Source organism: Micrasema longulum, unplaced genomic scaffold, assembly GCF_059751315.1.
Source record: "Micrasema longulum isolate JH-2025_06_02 unplaced genomic scaffold, ASM5975131v1 h1tg001020l, whole genome shotgun sequence".
Classification (NCBI taxonomy): Eukaryota; Metazoa; Arthropoda; class Insecta; order Trichoptera; family Brachycentridae; genus Micrasema; species Micrasema longulum.
The window spans coordinates 109,032-128,889 of NW_028278208.1; the positions used below are offsets into that span (position 1 = coordinate 109,032).

General features: G+C 35.1%; 1 protein-coding gene across 1 annotated transcript in view; it reads right to left on the reverse strand.

Annotated features, from left to right (window-relative positions):
• Cadps (calcium-dependent secretion activator 1) overlaps positions 1-8,438 on the reverse strand; it is a 104,779-nt gene extending 96,341 nt beyond the window's left edge. Inside the window, exons 1-4 of the mRNA XM_088232790.1 lie at positions 8,368-8,438; positions 6,765-6,932; positions 6,085-6,260; positions 3,478-3,572 (exon numbers count right to left, since the gene is read on the reverse strand). Coding sequence (XP_088088916.1) covers positions 3,478-3,572; positions 6,085-6,260; positions 6,765-6,827 — 334 coding nt within the window. The 5' untranslated portion in view covers positions 6,828-6,932; positions 8,368-8,438. The remainder of the gene's footprint in view (positions 1-3,477; positions 3,573-6,084; positions 6,261-6,764; positions 6,933-8,367) is intronic.
• Positions 8,439-19,858: the final 11,420 nt, after the last annotated feature.

Here is a 19,858-nt window from a genome sequence, read left to right on the forward strand (position 1 = left end):
TAAACATAACGCAAATGGTTTTAGAAAAATATTTTCAGTAAAAAACATCTCGTTATATCGCAGCTGGTGAATCGGCGAGGCTCAGAACTGAGACAGCCCCAATAGGTCCAGAGCGCTACTGCGAGTTGTCCAAATTTAATTTGTGTAAAGTGTGCTCAAAGCGGAGCACAATGATCTGGCAAAAGGGACTGGTTAGCACCATGCAAAAGAAACTACTAAAAGGGTAAGTACTTGCAAAGGTTTGCTTTTGACCTTATAAAACTTAGCCGACACCAATTAAGGGTTATCACTTGAGCCCTAAGAGGGCACTGCAGATTGAATAAACACTTTGCAAGAATGAACCTTTCTGAAGATTCTAGATCTAGAGCAGTGCAGATTCTATGTGAATTTGATGCTTTATATCACGGAAAGAAGCAGCATTCTCGGAGGACCACTTGGTTAATCTGAGGATTATAGAGCCCTCGACCCTTCGTAATAGAACTACTTAAAGACCTGGGCTTGGAGAGGGAGATTTAACAATACGAAAACATTTGCTCTTTACTGAGTAGTCAAGAACCGATGTACGTAGACGTCACAATGGATCGACAAAGAATAACAAAAATTCAAATTTCTGTGCAGCTCGATACCAAAGTTACGACATTGGATGTCAGTGTGCTTTAAATTTATTAAAATTTACTGGAAATTGTGACTAATATACATACAATCTTATTTACTGCGTCGCGTATGATCATGACGAAAGTTGGTCTTATAATGAAGACAGGGAAGGCAATTACCCACAAATAAAAACGTCATTGAATTCGCAGTAGTATTGTGTCTGTTTAGCTGTACGTCATTGCTCCGGAAGCTTTGAAAGGAGAAGCAAAGAGAAAATGTAGGTATACTCTGATAAGACATCTTCTGTCCTTACCTGTTATCCCTGTCGGACGAATGGTGTATAAAGTGAGTGCAAGGGAGACAGATAGATACATTTAACATAACATTCATAACAGACATTTAACAAGCAAAAATAATAAGAATTGGGCACTCAAAAACACTTCAATACTTTAACTTTCCACATCAGCTTTGATAAATATTTGCTCAGATGTCAATGCCCACATTCGCCGCCATTTTGAATTGAAAAAGAGACTGAAGTTTAAGGTATTCTAAATTTAACAGGACGTCCTGTTTTTTTTTTGTGGCTATTATTTTAACTATGCCCCGTATTTGAATAATAGACTAATCATCTTGCCGTATAACTAGGGTGACTAACAGTCTATGAGTATGTTTTCTTTTAATGTTTGAGGCTCGTTTACTTTCCGCCTAACCGATATTAATGTACTCCATATTCAACTTTACTTCAATTCAAATAAAGATATTTTTTGCTTGCAACATGTTTTGTCTGAAGGAGTGAGACTAAATTAATTGACTCAAAATGTCATGTGGATTGTACGTGCATTGCAAAAAACTGCATTGAAGACAAGGGAATAGGGCTGTTTTTACGTTAATGTATTTTTATATTAAAGGTTTATATTCAACGCGCCACATTGTGAACATGTGGAGTATGTTTTTTTAGTGATGTGGCGCCTTTCTTGCCTGACCTGCAAAATCGCCACTGTTACTTTGATAATAAGTTATTTCATTAAAATCTGCTGTAAATATTTAATATATTTCAAATATTTTTGCCGATTTGTGAAAATACTGTATTGTTGTATGATGGGAAGTATTAAAAACAAATAAAACGGTGGAAAAAATGGGCATTTGAAACAAATGGCACGGCAAATTTTGACCAAGCGTCAAAAACAATCTGCTCAGAAATTTGTTCGTTACTTCGTCCAATAGTCGAGCTGATGTGGATATTAAAATCAGTAGCAACATTAAATATCGAGCTAGGATAGTAAATTATCATTTTAGGTAGGATTAATGTTCAATGGCGGAATGTCAAACAATAAGTATTTTAGTAGAGGGTTGAATATCTTGGCGAAATGTCAAATGAGTCTGTATGCTATAATACTGTCGAAAGATAAAACAAAAAAATATTTGAAAGGATAAGTTAACCGTTTAATCCCTGCACGTAGATTGAGTAATTTATATATATATATTTGTATGCAACTCAGCAGGACTTTAATTTAAGACTATTTTGTAAATATTTTTGAAAAATATATTTTTTTTAAACTTGGTCCTTTCAAGCCTAAAAAAAACCTCTGTTTTTTTCATGCAAAACCAAAAACATAACTCTATATTACCTTGGGGGGTTAAAGCTAAAAGTATCTATGTCAGACTGGTATAGATTATTCAAAATTAAATCGAGTGGGGTAAAGTTATCGTACTGCAGTGGTTGGCGTAGTCGCCTGCCACGCTTGAGGTCCTGGGAAGGCCAACAAGAATGAAATATTTGGTTTGTGAAATTTTTCGCCGTCCTAGAACTGGTTCTTGAAGCGTAAAATTGATTACCTCACCATCCTGTAACGCGTGATTGTGACACCCTGCATGTACTTTACCAATGCAGTGCCCTATACATCATCTGGTGTGTATTGTGGTTTGATGATGATGGAGTTGAAAAATCGCTACAGAAACACTTGAAACTTTTTTTGACATTTACGCTACTACCACTATTACTAACCCCCAGATATTTTTTCAATTATAAAACAATGCCTTGGTTTTGATTGATTTTTCTTGTCCTAGAATATAATATCCTCGCTATGAAAAAAATAATAGAATCTACTAGTAAAATTAAAATATTTCACCGTTAAATTCATTAATAATAAATTACCCATGTGTTCTCGTTTGCTAGACATACATGTATTTGTTACATGGGTACAATTTTGTACCGCCAGGAAGAAAAGGGTAATCATAGTGACATAAGGCACCGTCCAATTTTATGCATGTCAGTATTTTGAGGTTATACAAAAAATAACCTCAAAATATAATGTTTCTTGCAATTTTATTATTAGCGCCTCGCCTCTGTCGGCAAATTTACGAACTATTTTTATACCTGTCAAAAATATCATAATGGTTTGAAAATATTTATAATGATTTAGAAAAATGATGATGTCAGTTCATGAGTAATATTTCGTCTGTGATTTTTTTATTTTTATATTATTAACACATTGCAATAAGAAAACTAGAAATACCATTAAATTTCTGCTATTGTAAAGGTATGCAAATGAAGGCAGAAAATTAGTCGCCACTTTGCTAATTTAATTGTTGATATGAATTGTCCATGTCAATTGTCTGTCTATCGTTAGTCTTAAGTATTTAACATGCTTAATTTCAGTTTGTCAAGTTTCAATAGAAAAAGCGCAAGAGATTATTAAAATATAGACAGACTGTTTATAAATTAATTTGTAATCATTTCTAGAATTTCTTTGTACAATGTGTTAAATTCAAATACTTGGTTTGATTAATTTAGCTATGTATAGTTGTACATGAGAAGAACGGTCGAATACTTTGGTCAAAAATATCTAATAAATGCAACATGGAATATTGTATAAGCATCACGCAACGTACCGGTTCCTTTCAAAATACAATCAAACTTCGCCAGCCAGGATGTGAGCACAGTCTCCTTGCTGAGACCGTCAATTTCTGGTAATGATCTGAAAACAGAGCAAAGCAAATACATTTTAATCATAGGTGGCTCTGGTACTGCAAGTAATTGGAATGTCACTGATTATAGCCACAGGCAGCCTAGTTATATCGCCATCGCACAGGTGCTTGGACATCGCACAAAATGCAAGACCAGCCAACAGAGGGAGGTGTCATAACTATATTCTAAAAATCAAAGATAAAATATCTGGTATAATAAAAAATCGACCAAAATATTAAATGGAAAGAACAAGTAGACTCAATGTGCAAAAGACTAAGAAAATTATTCCACATAGTTTTAAAACTTTAAAGCTCGGAGGTATCTTATCGACGGATTAATTGAAGACAGTTTAATATGCTCAATGTGCAAAAGACTAAGAAAATTATTCCACATAGTTTTAAAGCTTTAAAGCTCGGAGGTATCTTATCGACGGATTAATTGAAGACAGTTTAATATGCTCAATGTGCAAAAGACTAAGAAAATTATTCCACATAGTTTTAAAGCTTTAAAGCTCGGAGGTATCTTATCGACGGATTAATTGAAGACAGTTTAATATGCTCTAGTACAGTCAATCATTTAATATGCTATAGTTGGATGGGGAGGGGCTTTAAACGCTCATTTTAGACCCTTAAATGTTCTACAGAAAAAGAAAAAAAATATATACTATATAAACCATCCTTGTTCTCAACTACCGAACTGTTCAAAGAATTTAATGTTTTAATAGTGGAGGATATCTACGGAAAGTGTTGTATACTCCGGTGCACAAGGAGAGCCTCCCATCGGACCGTATTACGGGAAGGTTAAGAACAGGATGCCTCGCTCTACAGAGAATTAAAACTACCACGGCCAAACATCATTATACTTACATACATAGGACGGAAGCTTTTCAATAATTTACCACAAAATCTACGTCAAGAAATAAATAACGGAAAGTTTAAGGATAAATTAAAGAAAAGCTTCCTAACATAATTAACAATATTTTGAGTTTGTCCAAATTTTTGTAGACAAGGACTGGATTCAACTCCCTGGGGAGCTGTTTATATCAACATATTACAACAGAGATGAAGAACATTTCACAAGCATCAACAGATGAAAGAATTGAAGGAATATAGATGTTCAAATATAGGCAGAATGGTGAATGTTACACAGTGTGTAAAGTGGCCACTTAAACCAGCCATTGACAGGTCATAAGCCCTGTAGATGCCTAGACTTCTATATTACCTTTTCTTAAATGTTCTTCATCTCTGTTGTAATATGTTAATAACATAATTAACATTAACCGTATTTTGAAAATAAAGATGTATGTATAATATGTGCCTGTGTATATCAATTTATAAATTTTGTTTTTTTATTTTTATTTTTTATTTGTTATTAGTGTTAAATATTCTCAACTTTTACAATTGGTTAATTTTTTATTTATTGTGTTATTTTGTTTTACATTTTTTGTTTATTTTTTTATAATATTTTGTAAACTTGCCAAACACAAGAGCCAGACTCTTTTTTGGCAAGTGTTCCATTTTTTTACTGTATGTTTTGTTTTTTTATGCTAATAAAGGTTTTTATTGGAAAAAATATACATATTATGCAAACTTTATTATTAAATCGCTAACATTTGTTGAACAATTGACATTTTTCACGTCTCCGAAGGAGTTTTCCGATACTAGATTCTCTTTCTTTGTTAGCATATTCTCAAGATATTATAAATATCGACGTGCGCTACGTAATGGGCCTGCCACACACTCGACAAGTGGCATGGGAAGTAGCGAGGAAAGGAGGCAGAGACGTAGTGTGGCAACATTACTAGTCATGCTGCACGTCATGCTCCTCGTCGTGCCCACCGCTCCCTATTTTGTCGGTTTTTGAGCGCGAGTCAAAGGACCGGCAATATGAGCGCGAGTGGCTGGCCACATAATCACGCGGTCGCAGTATGCATCGAGCGCTCACACAAGACGCACGCGTCATTTTTGAATGATGTATATTTATTTGTTCGACATTGATATAATTAGCCATACTAAAAATAAGTTAACATCAAGTTAACATCAACAAACATCAACAGATGAAATAATTGAAGGAATATAAATGTTCAAATATTATCAGAATGGTGAATGTTACACAGCGTGTAAAGTGGCCACTTAAACCAGCCAATGACAGGTCATAATCCCTGTAAATGCCTAGACTTCTGTATTACATTCTCTAAAATGTTCTTCATCTCTGTTGTAATATGTTAATGTTAACAGCTCCCCAAGGAGTTGAATCCAGTCTTTGTCTACAAAAATTTGGACAAACTCAAAATATTGTTAATCAAACTAAACCAATTTTTAAAAAAAATTACATCGTTTTATCAGAACTATGATTTTTTTAAATTTTGTAGTTTTATAATTACTCCGTCTTTGACGTCACTCATGTGCATAGCAGAACCTACATCTAGAAGTTCCAGAAAGGTTCAATCTAACAAGGTGTATCAGACACACTCTGTCTCCAATCTACAGATTCAAGGAGTTTTGTTATTTGTTTATTCAAACCTGATCCTCTTTTCAATGTTGTTTTTAAACACCTCCCTGAAGTCGTGATGGCTGCATGCCCCAGATCGCACCATGTCCTGAATCCTATCCGACTTTAGGAACACGTCGTGGTAACTCTGCACGGCATTCTGGAACGCCTCATCAGCGAGGATCTGGGTCTCTCCCTTGAGGAAAGCCTTTAACAAAATGCAATGAAGACGCTTAGTATTATTTCAACTGTGGTTTTATTTTAATCTATAATATTTAGTAAAATGTTCTCTAATATTTCCAGGATTTTTTTAAATGACCGAGGGATAGAAAAATTACGCCAAACTTGTGACGATTGGTTTCTCCAAACTGGTTTTTATTTTTTATTGTCAAACGTCACAATGCCACGTAACCGTGTGAATAGTCCTAACAACTTTTGTTACGTGTGTAGTGAAGTGACTTTCAAGGCTAGAAAAGGATATATAACCACATAATTTAAAAAAATATGGTAACAGGTGTAAAGTTGGGTATTAGAGTAATGCAGTAACACACGTTGGGCTTTCATTAAAATATAAATACAATTTTACTTCTGAAAATTGTGAAACCTTAAACTTAAGGCAGACAGGTTAATGAGTGATCGCTTAAACCAGCCCATTATACAGATCTAGATATCTATCAAATGTATTTTCTTTAAGACGAGTTGTTTGCTATACCTGAAACCTGGCTTGGATGGTCTCCAGTTGGTGCGGAGTAACCTTGGTATGCCTTCTGGTCATGTCAGTCGGCTGCTTGGCATTGAACGGATATGCTATGCAGCGAGATACAAACACGTACAGCTGTAGTCTTCGCTTCCTCTCTTCCTCCACTCTTTCAGCTCTTTCCTATAATTAAAAATGAATTGGTTTGTAATTACTTCAACAGATATAAAAGCACTCGCCCCCCATTAAACAGCCCGGCCCTTCAGAAAGCTAGGCTTGGAGGGAGTTAACTCATTGACGAGGACCCGTCACAATAGATCTATATAGGGCGTACTGATATCAGAAGCTTGTTTAGCACACAAATAATAATGCTTTATTATTATTTGCAGGCTGCTTTTTTTGCTGCTGCGTTCGCTGCTTCAGTCAGATACTGGTTCTTTTAATATGTGGTGCAAAGCCAGCCACCTAGAATTAAATATTAAAAAATGTAAACTAATGTCTTTTTAGAGTGAACAAACCTATCTCCTTTGATTACAAAAAAGAAAATATTAATTTAGATGTAGTCAAGTCTATTAAGGACCTCGGAGTTATCATGGACTGTAAACTTATCTTTAATGAACATATTAATACTATGATTAACAAGTCACAAAAACTCTTAAATTTTATTAGCAGGACATCTAGTAACTTTACTAATATGTTTATAGGTAAAGCACTATATTGCTCACTTGTTCGTCCTCTTTTTGAATATGCCTCCGTGATCTGGTCTCCCTTTTATGTAGGCGGGGTAAATCATGTTGAATCGGTGCAATGTCGTCTGCTAAGAAAGGTAGCATGGATGATTGGCCTCGAGAGGGGAGACTACACTTACGGAGAAATGAAGTCAAAACGTAGAAATAACATTGACTCCATATATATGTTTAATTTACTGAATGGCTTAATTGATGTACCATCGTTACCGGAATAAGTAGCATTCAATGTTCCGATCCGCCGATTGCTAAATAATAATTTGCTGTTCCTTGATCAACACAGCACAAACTATGGCTTGCATGCACCAATATCCCAATTGTGTCACATTGTAAACTTGAGACAAGATCTGGACTTTTTTGGTGTAAGTCTTTATAGATTTGAAAATCACTTAGATATACCAAATCTTATCTTGAAGCAGTAATTACATATTTTTTTGTCCTAGATTTAATTTGATTTAGTTATATTTTATTTCATTTGTACATGTATTTATTATAAAAAAATGTTTTAACCATTGTTGGAATGGACTGTATAAGTCCGTCAATAAATAAATTATTAATAAATAAATCAATTATTATACTTATGCAGGCAGCCTTTGCTGATGCGCCTATATCTCGTGTACTGCTTTTTGACTGCGTTTCTCTTTCTTCAAAAAAGCTTTTAAACGGTTTTTAAACTAGTTGACCGAAATGGAATAGACAACTGGACTTGGCAATTTATTCCAGTCTGAAACCACCCTGCTGAGAAGGAAGTTTATCTTTGAATTGAGGAGGAATTGGGGACGATAGAGCTTCACACTGTAACTGAGTTGGTTACGGTTTCATTACTGTAGTATTAAAAATCAAAAGACTTGGCACAGTCACCAAAACCTTACCTGAGGATCTTGACTATCTTTGTCTGATTGGCTGGCGGCAGATGGGCTCGGTGACGGAGCAAGAGGTTGGGGTCCCCTAAAGCAAAGAAAAACATAGTTATTTATATTACATTATTAAGATATGTAAGAGCTGACCAACTATCATATTTTAAGGACAGTGTAGAAACGGAATCACACATTTTCTGTATGTAAAAAATTGAATACCGGAACACCTAAATAACCGATGACAAATTATTGCTGATATGCGCGGATATCAGCTATATCGATAAAATTGCTGACAGCCAAGGAAGTAGTACACGAAATCAAAATCCCATCAGAGAGTAAAATGAACACTGAACAGTAACAATATATAAGCAGCAACACCCTCAGTTCAATTAGTCAGAAGAAAAGTCAAGTCGGACATTCCTACAGTGCAGTTAAAACATTCAGACCATGGAACTATGATTCAGACATTCTGTGTCCTACAAATTGCTCTTTACGCGTGGACAATGGTCGAATCCTGGGACAAAACGATATTGTATTGTCCACGTGCAAACGGGCTTTTACTGTTGATTTCTCCAATAAATAATATTTTATGAACAAATAAAATAACAAACTGCAAATAATATGAGTATGCAGATTTTGATTTAGCAGAGGGGATTTTTGAGATGTAATCCGATGTCAAATTATCCTGAATTAACATTATTTAGAATTATACTTTATTAAATGATACGCGATCAAGATAACTTACATGAGGTTCGTTTTTGCGGGTTTTGCTGGTTTGCGTATTTTGTCGTTGCAATTGCGTTATCTTTATTTACTTTTCCGCTGAACCCCAATACAAATAAATGCAATTACCTACCTTGTAATGGGATTCTTCCAGCCTTAATAATGGAACCATGCGCGGTCCGTGGAACCAATGCTTCCCTAAAAAATTTACTTAAAAACTATCAGCACCTAATTTTTTGTTGGTTCCTATGAGGCGGTCGCCCAGTACTAAATTCACAAGTCTGCGCATGCGAAAATTGAGATCTTTCAAGCTATGTGGAAGCAGTTCTGACAAATCAATCCATGCTCATTTTTCATTTACTGCGAGTATTTTATAACAAATTTAGCTCTGAGATCGGTTGACTCGATGCGATGGAATTGTAATATTATGAAACAACTCTTTTATTATGAAATTATGGCATTAAATTGCTTTTTAGTTTATTTCAAAATACTTAAATCAAATTATTGTGTTGGTAGAAGGTACATATTTTACCTATGTACCTAGAGTACCAAGTGATTGCTTCCCCAATCAAAAACCTCACCACACGCCCCTGATTGGAACTTCTTTCGCGACTGGCTCTATCAGATGTCTTGTGGTATTTGATATGCACTTGTCGGTCTCTTTATTATTTATTCATTCGATATCACAACTTATTGATATCATGACTTATTGATAGCTATAAAATCTAGTTAGCCATCGCGCTGACAATTCTAAGATCACATACACATTCGATGACAGTTCAGTTGTTGTTATTGGGCCGGAGAGAAAAATATTGAACCTACAGTAGTATTTTTTTTTAGTGTTATATTTTCTCAATTTTTTAAATTGTTTAATTTTTTATTTATTTTATTATTTTGTTTTGCATTTTTTGTTTCTTTTTTATGTTATTTTGTAAACTTGCCAAACACAAGAGCCAGACTCTTTTTTGGCAAGTTCAACCTTAAGTGTTCCATTTTTTTACTGAATGTATTGTTTATTTATGCTAATAAAGGTTTTTATTAAAAAAAAAAATTAAAAAAAATTATAATAAAGCAACATCTACACTAGGGCTCAGTAGGTAGCAATAAATTTAACGCCGCAACCTAGTAAATGTGCAATACACAATACATGTATATTCAAATACAATAGACAAAAATTCAAAAAATACATGCAGAAATTTTGAGCGGGAATGTTGCGTCCTTTATTCTACCTACTCTAAAGTTTCGTTTCAAAATGGACACGAAGCCGATGGAACAAAAGATGTCATTCTTTGGTCGTATTTCCCAGAAATTACCTGGCAAGATGTAGCTAATGTGTTTTCGGTTACCAGGCAGACCCCTCGAACACCGGTAGTCGCTTTTATCTTGCGAACAATAATATTATAATATGTGAAAACACTTTTTTTTAAACTTTTTATTATAAACACTTGACTAACTTACTACCCTGCTTTTGTGTGTTTTTTTTATTTGAATCATTGTCATAAACTTTTAAATAATTTATAACTTAAAATTCATAAATAGGGTTTGAAATTCCAACCGTCTCTTCGCTCTATAGCTGCAGTATATGTTGTAATCCAGCTCTTATTTGTAAACTATTTTGAAAAAATAATCAGAAAAACCAAAATTTAATTTTTAAATAATGTAAATGGAGCCTAGGCTTCATACCATTCATGCGCTCTGTAGCAGCAAGACATGATGTAATCTAGCTTCTATCTGTTATTAAATTAAATTATAATTTTAAACGAGGAACTTGAATCCCAACCGTCAATGCGCTATGTAGCTGTAAGACGTGTTGGGATATTTTAAAGCGCCCTTAAGGTGATTTTCACAAAAATGGCGCTATATAAATTATCCACAGTAATGATATAGTAAATTTGGCGCAACCAAACATGAACCTGTGACGTTTCAAAGTAGTTTTTATTATTTTTTTCGTACATTTCTGAGAAACTTCTCCATACAATTAAATGCTCTATTTTTTACCGCGAGTAAGAAAGCATTTTTTCAATTTTAATATTCGTCGTATACTCACGCTGGTTGGTGCTGCGGAGGCGCGAGCTGCTGCGGCTGGGCGCGGGGTGCGGCGGGCGGGGGCGTGGCCTGCGGGGGCGCCCGGGCGGGCGCAGGGGTCGGGGCGGCGCCGCCCCGCGCGGGGGACGCGGCGGCGCGGGGCGCGGCCGCCGGCTCCGCGCGATGCCGCCCGTGGCTCTTGTGACCGCCTACAAAAGGGAATAATCATCAGCACTATCTTCACTTTACACTGCAGTGCCTCAAAATGTACTGTTTCTGTTCAAACCGTTTGATACGTGAAACAAGTTCAATGAAATATTAGAGTCAAAATTGCCCGTTTGCCCTTGCCGGGGATCAAACCCAGCACCCCAAGGTGTTCTCTTTTTTTTTAAATCACTTTTTCAAAAAAAAATATTGGATTTTTTTTTAAAGCTCCTGTGAGGAATGTTCCTCTAAAGTTTCGCGGTCTGGCCCTGAAAAACCGTGTAGAATAACATTGTTAAGCGCCCTTGAGATATTATATAACGAAAACGCTGTATTAGTTATCCATCATAAATTAAATACATGCATAGACACTGGCAACACCAAATGCCGGGCAGTTAAAAACATTAATTTTACACGCCACCAGCAGCTAGAAAACGGAAACCAGCAAAGCCAAACTTTGTCCGTTCACCGCTGGTACTTAACGCGGAATACAACGTCGCAACAGACACTCAAAATTTTCGTAAATTCAACTCATTCTATTGCAAACTCAAACTCACTCCATATTGTCTACATTTATTATTATCACATTCGAACATCTGTTAAAATTAAGTTTTAAAATTAGCGATAAACTCTTTCATTTGAATACACGCAACCTATACAACAAAACTCCTGGAAAGTTAAATTCGATGTAATCATATTTACATGAACACGTTTAATATTATTCAAAATAATGTTTTTTTGTGTTAACAGTTTTTTGCTGTCAAACGATAAACAATACAGTTTAGTTTTTAACGAATAACAACAACAAAAAAATATTTCAAACAGTTTTCGTTGACTGGCGAAAAATAATCGAGGTCTTCAAGGATACTTATCTTTCCTCAATCGTTTAGACCTTTTGACATCTCAAGGCCTCAAACTTTATGTAAATTTGCTAGACAATATTCAGACAATGTAAAATCTGTGTCCAAATTTAAATTCTCACAAAAACATGATCCAAGTTTCATATTTGAGAGATAAAATTTAAAACGTTTTAATAAGTTTCGCACCTGGAGCTGGAGAAAGCTGGAGTTGGCCGTGTTTGATGAATGGCTTAAGAGATTGAGGTTTTAGGTTCGTACAAAGATTTTTTTTGATCAATGAAATTCGACAGTGTTCTGAGTATGTCCAAATGTTTGCAGAAAAGTTGAATTTTCTCCATTGGGAGTTATTTAGATCTAAATTTGTTTAATCAACTACCTGGTATAAGAAGAATCAAAGGAAGTATAAAAATTGGCTAATTGTTTTCAGGCGTTGCCTAGAAGGTTCAGCCGGATGAATCTCACCCACATAATAAAGGTTTCAACTCCTTTGCTTCACAAAAGTCAACAGGTGAAAGAGTTGAGGAAATTTGGATGTTTAAACATGGGCAAAATTATTAATGTTACGCAGTGTGTAAAGCGGCCACTTAAACCAGCCAATGACAGGTTATAAGTCCTGTAAACGCCTAAACATCTATGTTCCATTCTCAAAAATGATTTCCCTCTCTGTTGCAACGAATTCAGAATGAAATTTGAACTTACCGGGTCCTTTTTTGTGCTCATCATCACTATCTTCTTCGGAGGAACTTGGATCTATCATTGTTTCTGCAAAAAAAAACAAAATTTTAATACTTAACAATCTGTCGGACTGTCTGTTGAAATAACCTTTATGGAAATCCCAACCAAAATAAGAGGATTATTGAGGAATATGTAAATTTAGACCTTTACAGGTCATAAGCCCTGTAAACGACTCAATTTAAATACAAAGAATACAACAAAAAAGAATAACCAGCTATTTATCTGGCGTAAATTATTACAACACACCAAACAGTAATACAGCTTTGGCCACTAGGCATTTCTCTGTGGTAGGTCCAAGCATATTACGGCATGTTGTTTACGACCGTTTTTGCAACGGGCGTGTATCAGTTTCTTCATGGCCTCTATATTACCTTTAGTTAAAAACTTCAGTTTATCAACTTGTTCAACCAGTTCATAATTTATTTTATGAATATGTCTACCTTCCTCACATACTCCAATAACGATGAATGTGCTTTTTGATACGTTTAACAAAGGTTTATTTACATTTTACCGGTCAGAAGTTTTATTTAATAACTTCTGCATTACATTTACACAGTCTAACTGACTACTTTCCGTGTCATATATAAAAGTATCATCTGCAAAAAGTTCAATTTAACATTTGCTCACATATTTCACAACATTATTCATTTTCAAAATAAACAGGATAGGTCCCAGTACGCACCCATGAGGAACTACTTTTTTGTTTTCTTGTTATTTTGAATCTTAGGGGTTCTAGACCCGTCGGTATAAACCGAGGTACTTACATCAAAACTTGAAGGTGAGGGGGATCGGTAGTGTATCTTCGTAATCACTCGGTGAATGTATGACTATGACGTCCTAATCTTCCCATCATAATCGAGTATTTAGGTGGTGTAAAATGTCCGCAATGTACAACTTAAGCAACTTTAAACATAAAATCGGGTCAGTGGAAAACACAAAAGTGTACACTTTTAGACGAGATATTATAAATCTGCAGTGAAGAACTTTAGACCTACGAGAAATTGGACACAACGAATGTTTTTAACCATCGGCAGATTGGTCCTGTATATTGGAATATGAAACAATCTATGCTGACGCTGTCTTAGGTAATTATCAGGTACATACAAACCAATGCTCATCATAATCTCAAGATTATCGACCATACCGCACAACAATTGATAAAAATGTTTAGCTAAATACACATTGTTGTAGCCGTGCATACTCTGGAGAAACTCGGTCGGGTAGAGCCGAGGATAATACCCGCACTCTCTCATGTAGAGATATCTCAGAAACTTCTTTTGGATTTTCTCTATCATAAAAGAGTGCTTCAGTTCATGTGGCCCCCAAATCATCGAGCCACTTTCGAGTCTAGTTCGCACCAAGGAGTTGTAAAGAGTTTTCAGTACGGGGGTATTTTCAAAACCCTGGCAGTACGCAGAACAAATCCTTACATCTTCAATGCATTACTACTGATTGTCTCTATGTGTGCATGAAATGTCAGGGTGCTCACAAATCGAACGCCCGGATCCTTAACATTTGATGTTCGTATCAGATTCTGGCCATGGTATGACGTCTTTAGCTTCCCATCATAATCGCGGCCCTGGTTTACCAGAAACATCGAAAAGCGCGAGCATTTACAAATGCTTCTAGTTATAGGCGAGCTAAGAAAATTCAGTGTGGCGTACAAGCAAAAACTCGGTAATCACATCAATAGTCTGGGCAGCAGCTCACTAGACGTAAATGGAGATGTTAGGCATCGTAATCGCTTTGGCGTTCTGGATTTGCTAAGTAGGTAGTTAGCCCTTCCGTTTCACAAAAGAGATGTCGGAGGTCACCTGACGATTCCTCTCTCTTACTCAATAAATTATTGAAAAAAAGTTCTTATGGTCTACGACCGATTGTGAAAAGAGAGAAACAAAAAATAACGTTTTTTATGCAATTTCATTGGATCGATTATTGATACTGCTTACACAATGTAACTCGCATTATAATACAAATGTCCCCGCTATTTTTAACGTCCATATTGTATTTTCTGACAGTCGCGTGCTAAAACCAAATCTCGTGTTAACCCAACCCAACCCCTCCTGCTCGACTCCCTTGAAGTATGTGAGTGGTCGCTTTTATGATTAAATGCTCGTGTACATATTTGTAAACTCTTTTTAATTGGCGCTAGGACAAAGCAAATCGAAATGCGTTTAAAAATAAGAAAAACAAAAGTAGCTGGCGGATGGAAAATACAGGTCAGTGCGTAAAACATAACCAGAACCCTGGACGAGTGTTTTTGACTAGATGGCTACTTTTAGGAAACTGAAAAAAGTAATCAATTGAGGTTCTGGGCTCAATTCCTGAGAGGTCAAAATGTTTTTTTTTTTATATTTTGTATTTTGTAATATTTCAGAAGTGTTGCTAATCCGAAACATAAATATAAATTAAAAAATATACCGATGAGCTCCGAGAGAACTCACCTACCCTCTTTTACAACACAGACTATCTCTTCGCTCTAGAAACAAGAGAACCCTTTTTTAGCGTGGATGCTTGGACTAGAGAGAGATAATTATTCTTATGCTGAAATAGAGTCGATGTTAAATATTTCTAGTCTACAAAAACGTAGAACTAATATTGACTCCATATATATGTTCGGCATACTAAATGGTATAATCGATGTTCCATCATTACTGGGACAAGTAAAATTCAATATTCCGACTCGTAGATTGAGAAACAATGAAGTACTGTTCATCGATCAGCATAGAACAAACTATGGCCTTAATTCTCCAATGACCCGTCTTTGTCGTATTGCTAACTCAAGACAAGATCTGGACTTTTTTGGTTTGAGTTTACAACGATTTAAACGAGCACTAAATAAATAGTCCAGATCTTGTCTCGATGTCCCTTATGTTTGTCAATGCTTCTTTTCTTTTTTTTTTATGTTTCAAACTATTATTTTATTGTTATATTTAAACCTTCTAAATTGTATACATGGACAATGTCCGTTAATAAATAAATAAATAAAACCCTGTCATCGCTCTAATTTTCTTGCCTCCTCTTTCACAGTAGTAGCCGCTCGATTGTGGAATAATCTACCCACTAATGTAAGAGACCCCCTTCTTTATTTACATTTAAGGCAAGATTGAAATGTCACTATCTAAATATTTCAATTTTTCCTTTATCCTTCTTCTTTCCTTCCCATCCCCTCTCCTCTCTTCATAGTAGTGTTAGTTTATTTTTTTACATATATTTTTATTTTGTTAATCTTTGTTTTTAATTTTTGTATAATATTGTAAGATTCAATATGCCCATGTACTCGTAATTGTAATTTTCTCAAACTGAACGGTTCGGGCAGGTAGGAAGAAATTGCCTTAAGGCAATATGCCCTCCCTTATGTGTAGGGGAAGGGCGTACAAAATGACATAGATTTTTTATAAAATAAAAAAAAAATCATTGGTAACACATTTAGTAAAAAATCTCTTTGGTTCAAAATGTACATTATTTTTTAACATCTTAGCACTGTTGTTGTAGGAAAAAATACAAATCTATAAAATAAAAATACAAAAATAAAAACATACTGCAAAAAACCGTTTTGCCCCACCGGGTGTACAAAATGACATACGATATAAACTTAGATGGGATGATTATTCAAGACTTTTTAAAAACAGAATTGATAAGTTTTTTTATGAATATTAAAGAATTAAAATATTAAATGCACACTTCACAAACAAAAATCTTGTTGTTTTTATTTAAACCAGCATATTCTGCATGAACCCAGTTTCCACACTTTGTGCATTTTAACCATGTTTTACCTGGCTTTGATCTCGTATATAACTCATTACAATAAATGCATGAGTAGTCATCTTCATCGTCTGTAAGTAGAAGGTCTTCAGTGTCTGAATCAACAATCAATTTTTTGTTCAATCATATACCTTGTTTACACTTTTCCAGGATATGTTTTTTGGATCCTTTAGCTTTAGCTTCTGATATATTTGGAGTTGTATTCAAATGTCATGTTTTACGCACATAATTGCGAAGCATTATTATTATTCTAAAGAAATGAAAGTAATTAGTGGGGGAAAATGACATAGTATGTCATTTTACCCTACCGGTACATATGTCGGTTTGCCCCACTGCGTGAGTTTTTAAAAACATCAAAAAATATCACATTGCACTTAGTAAATTTTAACAAAATTATAGTTTTACATGAAGATTAACAACGACACAACATATCATTTCAGTTTGTGTTGTAGAATAATACAAATAAAATAATAATAATTAATACCTTCGGTGTCCGCGAAACTAAAATATTGTTTTATTTCACAAAGTAACCCGTAACACGTCCTTCTCGGGCGGTCGCCATAAGCGTCCTAAATATTGGTGAGTATTTATGTGTCGTACCAGTGCTCATTCTTGTGCAGGTTCAAACATGACCAAGAGTTTGGTTTCTGAGATATGATTACTGTGTCATTTTACCCGCCTGTGTCATTTTGTACACCATTCCCCTATATATATTGTATATGTATATGTATATTGTATATGTATATATATTTTATATGTATATAAAGTGTCAAATAAATAAATATGTTTTTTTTTATAAAAATAAATATTAGCGTTCTTATAATTTACCCTAATCTTTCAATTTTGGTGGTCATTTTCAACGAGTTGTAAATAACTCACAATTAGAAAATGGGAATCAAGTTGGGGTAGAGTGGGGTTTGAACCTCGGACCTCCGGCCCGTGAGTCCACAACACCAGTCACGGGACCAGACCACAACCCGACACTATTAAAGCAAAGTGTGGTCGTATTTAAAAAATCCCCCAATTAACCACTCTCTAGGGGGTGGAGAAGATTCAGAATACCATCGCTGATCTGTATAAACATCTGTCAAATAAATTACGTCACAAAGTAAGTACCCGGGGGTTGATTAAATATCGCGATTTCGACGAGGTTAAGGCCCTGTGGTCAGCCATTTAGGGCCCTTCACTTGTTTTAATGACGCAATAAATAAATCGGAAATATTTCTAAAAGATTGAGTAATTCCCAGTCGCGAGGACTGCGTGCGGATGTGAGAGCGAGATATATTGAAACCAAGAGGGGAGACTGAATAGTTTCAGCCGGGAAAATAAAAAAACATTCGCTTTCGAATGTTGTGTAAAATAAACACGTCATAATAAAAAACCATCCCACCGAAAATTATTTTGACTTAGTTGGGAATTAATTGTCATAATTTGTTACTAAAAATACCAAATAAACGCTGTTCTGTAGCACTGAAATTGAAATCATACATTTCCTGTATGCAAACAACAGATTGTCAGCACCCAAGTTATTGAGGAAAAATTGCTGAGATGTGTGGATATCAGGCATATAGATAATAATCACTAACAGCCAGGGAAGAAGTATATGAAATCAAGTTCCCACTAGGAAGTAAAGTGAACACTGTACAAAATATAAAGTATAGTTATAACACCCGTAGTTATGCAGTCAGTTCATACTGTCAGTTTTAGCTTGTAGTAAAAATGTTTTCGAAGTGGTAAGATAATCAATCTTACGCTTCAGGTGTCAGTACCAGGATCAATAAAATATTGCAATTTAAACACCCATTTTAATCAATATTTCACGTCCAGGAGTCGAACCCAGGACCTCAAAAATGGCAAGCTATCAATCAACTATTAATTAACTTCATTCATGATTTTTTCTTTAAAACAGCTATCGAGTTGAAAACATCCAGGGTTTTGGTTCTGGAACTGTATTTTTTACCATTTTTATTAATTGTTAAATAAATTTGGGTTTGGACGCAACATGGCGGATTTATATTCGAAAAAAATAGGCCAAACCTTTGTAGTAAGTGTTTTCTTACATTCATTCATTATTCCCTTTCCGCACCTAATGGCGCATAGGGTACTGTATTGATACACCCATCACAGCGTAACTTGATATTTTTTTGTTACATGAAAGTCAGTTGATCAGTCTTATGCTTTAGGTACCAGTTCAGAGACTATGAAATATTCAAGTGTGAAAATACCTTTTTAAAATAAATATTTCATGTCGACCATGTCGGGAATCGAACCCGAGACCTCTTGCACGGTAGATAAACGTGCTGACCACTGCGCCACGAAGCCGACGACACACGGTAAAAATTAAAGCGTTTAAATGTACGGCGAGGTTTCTTTTACATGTTTTAAAAATTTAATAAAAATGAACAGAAATAACCGAACGAAATGTCGGCAAGTCTTCTAAATCAACCAACGATTGAGTGTTGTGATAGATTTCTGGTTTCCGGGAAGCCAACCCACAAATCAGGACAACTCACCGAAGAGAACTAGTGACGTCACACGCAGAATAATAAAAATAAAAAAAATACAAAATTTCAAAAAATCGTAGCGATGATAACCCGACATATTAAATTTAAAAAAATTTAGCATAGTAAAATATTCTATTCTTGTTGGCCTAATAGTGTAATGGTCAGCGCGTTTGTCTACCATGCAAGAGGGCTCAGATTCGATTCCAGACAGGAAAAATTGTAAAAAGTAGATTGTACAGTAAAAAACCCATATATCAATTATGTAATTATATTAATTAATTTTTAAAAGGGTGTTTTTTTTACAAATATATTTCATAGTCCTTGGACTGGTACCTGAAGCGTAAGACTGATCACCTTACCTTTATGTTGCAAAAATGATCAAGATACGCTGCGATTGGCGTTCCAGTGCAGTACCCTATGCACCATTGAGTAAGGAAAGAGAATGATGATGAAATATTTTATATACAAATAAAAAATCAACACGGAATTTCCTCATTATATTAAATTTTTTTGCCGTGAATGTAAACCGACATGCAAACAGTTATTTATTTTGAATTGTTTTCGGCAGGAAACTTTTCGGCCATCCCTAGAATGTCGTGTTTGTACAAAATCATTAACTCGGAGTGGTAAAATATTACAAAAGGCACTTTTAATGGGTAATCAATATAGAAATATAATTTTTGTATTTAA